The sequence below is a fragment of the Balaenoptera acutorostrata genome, chromosome 5, assembly GCF_949987535.1.
Source record: "Balaenoptera acutorostrata chromosome 5, mBalAcu1.1, whole genome shotgun sequence".
In the NCBI taxonomy this organism is placed as follows: domain Eukaryota; kingdom Metazoa; phylum Chordata; class Mammalia; order Artiodactyla; family Balaenopteridae; genus Balaenoptera; species Balaenoptera acutorostrata.
In genome coordinates this window covers 106857074-106863601 of record NC_080068.1, presented here as the reverse complement: position 1 = coordinate 106863601, position 6528 = coordinate 106857074, and the positions used below count along the sequence as shown (strand labels likewise).

The following is a 6528-nucleotide window of genomic DNA, read 5'->3' as shown; positions in this document are numbered from 1 at the left end:
CTTGTGCAAGTTGCTGGAACTCTGTGAGTCTCAATTTTTCCACATGGAAAACGGGACTGTTTTCTGCAGTACCTGCCTCACAGGGATGCTTGTAGGAAAGGAGACAGTGACATTAGCTCTGACTGTGATAATAGCTCAGCATCTTCTATTCCTCACTGTGCTCTTATCATCCCCATTTCACAGATAAGGAGAGGGAAGAAAGAGTTAAGAAACTTGCCCAAGGTCATCACAGAAGTGGGTGACCATGCGATGCACCGAGCACCTAAGGGCAGAGCTTAGTCTTCTAACTGGTACCTGTGCTCCTGTATTTACAGGAGAGCAGCCTGCAGAGTATCATTGCTAAAAGAGACCCACATTTGGAGAACCAACCCTTCCAGTGGGTCTGCTCTGTACCAGGACTTGTGCTGGGAGCTTGAAGTGGACCAGCTAGGGGAATGCTCCCACATCCCCCATCACAGGTCCTAGCACAAGCCCATCTTCCAGATGCAGAGGCGCAGCTGCTCAGAAGGCAAGGGACTGCCCAAGGTTCCCCTGGCCAGTCAGTGGTGGGTGGATGGTGATACCCAGGCTGCCTGACCCCCAATCCCCGGATCACTGGTTCTCAATCCATCACTTCTGGTCCCTTTCCCTCCCCCAGTTCTGCTCCAAGAGATCAGACAGTTTTACCAAACGGTCCCCATTCTAACTGAAGGGGCTGACTGCCCACTCCCGCCCCTCTGACTGAACCACCATCCATCCTGTCTCCCTCCTGTCCTCTGCCCCCCTCATCTGCCAATCCTGCCACTTCAGGAAGAGCCCCTGCCAAGAGAGCAAGTTCTATTGCAAGTTGTGTGAGAGGCAGACCCTGTTCTGGCATCTCCCCCTCCCCGCCCCTGCCAGGAAGCACCTCCTCTCAACAAGGGGGACCTTTAGGTCTGAAAGGCTCCAGTGTCCCCAGGCCAGGTGGGCGTGCTCTTGGCCTTGGCTGGGCACCACCGGAAACGGAGGCGTGGAGGACCACCCGCAAGCCTCTGCTTAAAGGGGCGGCTGGCCTCGGGCTGCAGTCAGGCCGCCTTTGCACCATGACCCCCCAGCTGCTTCCCCTGCTGCTGCTGCTATTGGCCGGCCCCCCCACCGCTCAGCCGGTTCCCCCGACCTGCTACTCCAGGATGCTGGCCCTGAGCCGGGAGATCACCGCTGACTTCCAGAGCCTGCAGGCCACGGAGCCTTCGGTGAGTGCCCTCGGCCCCCCTGAGGACTGGGAGGTCCATGCAGACCCAGTTCTCAAAAACTTGCCTTTGGACCAGGGAAAAAGCGCTATTTTTCTTTTCTGGTCAATGTTAATTTCAAGAGTATTTGTGTTTTATTCCCAGCCTATTAAATCCCGATGGTTTGCACTTCCTTTTAAATACAAAGAAAATATAATCAAAGACATCTCAATTTTTGTTTATAACTAGCTAGCAAATATCAGAGGATCTGTTTTAAAATGTAAAAAGAGAGAGAGAAAGAGAGAGAAGAGAAGAGAAGAGAAGGGAAGAGGAGAAGAGAAGCTCCCATAGAGTTTAGAGCTCCAACTTAAGAAGGACCGAAGAGTTCAGCTTTTTTATTCTCTCCACTAGCCAGCAGGAGCTAAGGGGGCGACTCCCAGAATCAGCCCCACCCCTAACCTGCTGTAGGACCCTGAGCAAATTACTCAGCCCTGAATCTCAGCATCCTCAGCTGTGAGAGGGGATGGCTGAGCCCCTCACCGGCTTCTTCGGGCAGCTGGAGGGTTGAAGACTTGGATGCAGACACAGCCTGCACAGAGGACAACCCAGGATGTCAGCGCTGTTCTCAACACTGTGTTAAGAGGAAGACCCAGGGGCTCGGAGCCAGCAGTCCCACAGGGGCCACCCAGAACTAGAATCCGGCCTCCTGACTTCTCGTCCAGTGTTCTGGACGAGAACAGTGCACTGTTCTCAGATGTGGGGCTTAACGATACCCTAACACCTCCTTTGTATTTTCTTTTTGAAAGTTAAATGATGTGTATTTTCTTCAACTTATGAAAGTCATATACTTTGAAAATGGTTGGAAAAGGCACAAAAGACAAAGAAGAAAATAAATATTACTGCAATCCTACCACCTAGAGGTGACCTGCTGCCATCACATTCAGAGGATAGGATTTCAGCTCTGGGTCTGTACATAAGTTATCCAAGTGTGTAGACAAATTGGATCAAACAACACAGCAGTTCTGCAATTTACTTTTTAGTGACGCTGTCAAATAGATTAATATTTCTTTGTAACAACATTTGGTTGTATTGTTGCGCCCCAATGTATCCACAAATTCCTTGCTATTAAATATGTAGAGCAATCATCTTTTAAAAATATATGATTTTAAAGCTTAAAAAAATGCAGAGGCTCAGAGCTGGAAGGAAGTGGAGGTTATGTGTTCTAACTCTCTAATCTCACAACTGGGAAACTGAGTCACAAAGAAGAAGGAGACCTACCCCATGTCACACAGGGAATTACTGGTCGGGAGGGACCAGAATCTGGGTCTTCTGGCCTTCAGGCCAGCACAGAAGCAAAAGTGAAATATAGTAATATAAAAGTGTACATATATATACTGTTTTATATTACTAAAGTATATACTATATATATTACTATGTCTAGATTACAGTTATAGAACTGTTTTAATATATATACATATATAGACACACATATTTATATGTATGTCTCTCTCTCTCTATATATATATGTATGTATATGTGTGTGTATGTATATATATATTTATATATATAAAACAGTTCCCTAGCTCATAGTCAATGATATAATGGTTGCATTCTAAAAGTCGAATTCTAGAAGAGCAGTTTACTTTGGGGGAATGTGGCATATGGTACAAGAAAGTATTGTACATGGCAGCATCAAGGGAGGTCCCAGGGATCTGGGGCTGCTCTGGTTTTGGGGAGGCTGGCAGAGAGCTTTCTGTGGCCAGGCTGAGGGTGTGTCCCTGTGGGCAACACAGAAACCCGTTTCCCTTTCTGCAGGAGCTGTGTGTGAGATACCTGCCCAGGTTGTACCTGGATATACACGTAAGAGGGGTCTGCCTGACTGCGGGAGGGCTTGGAGTGGGAGTGGGGAGAGACTCTGTGCAGAAGGACCAGGAGTCCCCAGCTCCCGCGTCTCTGGCTACTGACTTCTCCCACGAGACCCGTCCCTGTTGTCCATTCACAGAATTACTGTGTGCTGGCTAAGCTGCGGGACTTTGTGGCATCGCCCCAGTGTTGGAAGGTGGCCCAGGTAGATGCCTTGAAGGACAAAGTGCGGAAACTGTACACCATCATGAACTCGTTCTGCAGGAGGGTAAGTGACGCCATTGAACGTTCTTTTTCTACTTGCCATCAGCCAAGAATTTAAGAGAAGGGTTAGGAGAAGAGGGGGATGAGGAGGAGGAAGAGAAAAGTTTATGGGGTGCTTCCAGTTCACAAAGCCCTTCCTCAACCCTATAGCTCTTGCTAAGTGCTGGGGGACTCAGGACAATGCTCCTCACATCCTCCAGCTCCATCTCCAACACCCAAGACCACAGGCTGCAAGTCAAATGGGGCAGGGATTGGGGGTAGAGGACTGTGGAATTCCGAGAATTCCTAGAGCCCTGAGGTCAGGGGAGACTTCCTGGGGGAGGGGCTTCGGGTGTGCTCTGTGTTGGGAGGAATCTGGCAGCAGAAGGGAGGGAGACTGGAAAAGCAGAGAATCAGCACTGGTTAAGATGTAGAAAGCAGAGTTGTGTGGTCCTAGGGGCACAGGCTTCAGCATCAGGCAGACCTGAGCCCCGGTCTTCACCTCCCTGCTTCCTAAATGCCAGTGTCCCCTCCACTCTCTGAGCCACAGTTTCCTCATTCGTGAATAATACCCATGTCAGGAGATCATTGGGAGGATAATACTACTTACACCCTGACCCTGTGTGTGCTGGGCGCTGTAGTAACTCCCTTGGTCCCAAGATCTCTATCAAGGTGACTAAACATAGAATACCAAACATCAGGCCTGGCCCAGGAAACTAATAATTAGCTATTAAGTTTTTTAGCTTTAAGTTTTATTAAGATTTTTTTTGTTACTATGCATCAAAGATGAGACAAGCATTTTGTCCCACACCCATTTCCCTCCTCATTCCCCTCTCTCCTTGGTCGTGGAGGGGAGACAAGAAGAAGACATAATATAGTCTGAAAAGTGCTGCTATTGACTCTAAAGTGTTTGAAGGTGAGACCTGGTGCTGTTACTCATGGTATCCCTGATGTCTGGCCCAGAGTTGTTGCTCAGTAATTGAGATTTATTCATTTATTCACTCCCTTGCCCATCTATCCATCGATCCATCTGGTCAACCAACGTACAACTGAATTCAATAATAAAAGACTATATGAGATTCAATGGGAAGGTGAAGAAAGACGTAACCAGCTTTCCTTGGGGGAATGAAGGTTGGGAAATTTTCACACAAAGGGGAAAAACTGAACAGTCTTTGAGGATAACCAGGAGTCCTATAGTTGTGCATGGGCTCTGTGACCACCTTCAGTGACATTCCTGCTCATTGTACATCTTTTCCAGGATTTGGTGTTCCTGTCAGATGACTGCAATGCCTTGGAATACCCAATCCTAGTGACCACGGTCCTGCCAGATCATCAGAGCTAAGGCAGCTCAGACCAGAGAGAGACCCCAGGGGGACTGAAGTTATGTCAGCTGCCCAGACACAATGGGCTAAAGTCATGGCCCCCACAGGTCTCCCTGAAACTGTCATGTGTCTCTCCACCTTTTGGAAAGCAAGGCTTGTGCTCCTACCCTAGAACCGATTTTTAACACAGTTAAAAGCCTTGCTTCTCCTTCCCCTTGGTTTTGTCTTACCAGCATGGTTAGGTACACAAGCTTGTTGATTTGATCACTAAGAAGAAAAGGGCAAACCAGCTTCTTTTTTATGAACAACTAGCTTGAGAACAAGCAAAATAGTATGTTTGCAATACCACTTTAACGTAGTGGTACCATTTTTCTTTCTTGATAAAAACCTGCTTACATTTAACCAAGCTTCTATTTTATACTTTCTCTCTCTACAAATTTTCCTTACACTTATCCTTCATTTTTAAGGAAATTTCATTATCTATAAGATGTATTTGCGAGGCTCATAATTACACAGTGCTGATGGGAACCACTCTTTCATTGAAAGGTGATGAAAATCAAATAAAGACTATCATTACAGTGAGAAACACGTGTCCTGCTGTATTTGTCCAAGGTGGGTGTCAGGGTGTCTATCTCATGCTCTTTCTGCAAGTTGCTGCTTTTAGCAAGATATGTCTTTCTCCCTCTTTCCATCGAGCACAGATGTTTCTGGGTCTGCTTCAAACCACCTGTGTGAATGTCTGTCTTTAAAGCATTGGAAGATTCTCTAATTTATGTTTGGGGACAGACTGTATCCTGCATCGTACCCATGGCAGTGTAGTACCTGACACATCATAAACATCAGTTCACTGAGTCATCATAACAAACCTAGAGACGGGCATCGTAAGAGGCTGAGGCTCATGTAGATTAGGTAACTTGACCAAGGTCACCAGCTGGTAAGTGGGGAGGCTGGATTGAACTCAAAGAGCTCCAAAGCCCACACTCTCCCCTGTGTCCCACACTGGTCCTCTGCAGGTGAAGCATGCTTGTTTAATTAATTCATGAACACAGCAGTAACATCTCAGTTAAGTAACTGGATTGTTGAAAAAGATTTCAAATATTGATTTTTTAAAAGTTCACATGCTACACTGTGGTCTTTTTGTTTCCTTTACTCCCTTCTGTACACGTGGGCCATACTTTCCCTCCCTGATCTTAGGTGTCTTTGACTTAGATGATTTATGAGAATGATTTAGTAGCTTATGATTTTACGTTTAGAAGCACAAGACCAGAGCATCACAGTACTCGTTTCCTAGGGCGCCATAACAGGGTACCACAAACTGGGGCTTAAAGTAAGAGAAATTTATTGCCTCATAGTTCTAGAGGTTAGAAGTTCTGAAATCTAAGTGTTGGCAGGGTCATCCTCTCCCTGAAGGCTTTAAGATAGAGGATCCTTCCTTGCCTCTTCCTAGCTTCTGGTGGTTACCGGTAATCCTTGTCATTCCTTGGCTATAGACACATCGATTCAATCTCTGTCCCCATCAACACACGGTATTTACCTGGTGTCTGTATCCCTGTGTCCAAAATTCCCTCTTCTTGAAGTAAATTATCTCTGTTTGCAGATGACATGATCTTAAATATAGAAAATGTTAAACACTCCACCAAAGAAAACCTGTTAGAATTAAGTAAAGTTGCAGGAGAGAAAATCAATATACAAAAATCAGTTGCATTTCTATACACTAACAGCAAACTTTCAGAAAGAGAAATTAAGAAAAAATCCCATTTACAATAGTATCAAAAAGTATAAAATGCATAGGAATTTATTTAACCAAGGAGGTAAAAGACCTCCACTGAAAACTATAAGACATTGATGAAAGAAAATGAGGAAGACACAAATAAATGGAAAGCTATCCCCTTTTCATGGATTAGAAGAATTAA

At 45.8% G+C, this 6528-nt stretch overlaps 1 protein-coding gene across 1 annotated transcript; it reads left to right on the top strand.

Annotated features, from left to right (window-relative positions):
- Positions 1 to 1026: 1026 nt before the first annotated feature.
- CYTL1 (cytokine like 1) lies at positions 1027 to 5201 on the top strand. Its single transcript, XM_007190964.3, has 4 exons — positions 1027 to 1211; positions 3003 to 3047; positions 3190 to 3318; positions 4552 to 5201. The coding sequence occupies exons 1-4, from the start codon at positions 1062 to 1064 to the stop codon at positions 4633 to 4635; spliced, it is 408 nt and encodes a 135-aa protein (XP_007191026.1). The 5' UTR covers positions 1027 to 1061; the 3' UTR covers positions 4636 to 5201.
- The last annotated feature ends 1327 nt before the right edge of the window (positions 5202 to 6528 follow it).

What these genes read in the sequence shown, in the direction of transcription:
- CYTL1 (XM_007190964.3), top strand. Translation starts at nt 1,062, where the DNA reads ATGACCCCCCAGCTGCTTCCCCTGCTGCTGCTGCTATTGGCCGGCCCC. An exon ending in TGCAGGCCACGGAGCCTTCG is followed by an intron (nt 1,212 to 3,002) that starts GTGAGTGCCCTC and finishes CCCTTTCTGCAG; the next exon opens with GAGCTGTGTGTGAGATACCT. An exon ending in GGTTGTACCTGGATATACAC is followed by an intron (nt 3,048 to 3,189) that starts GTAAGAGGGGTC and finishes GTCCATTCACAG; the next exon opens with AATTACTGTGTGCTGGCTAA.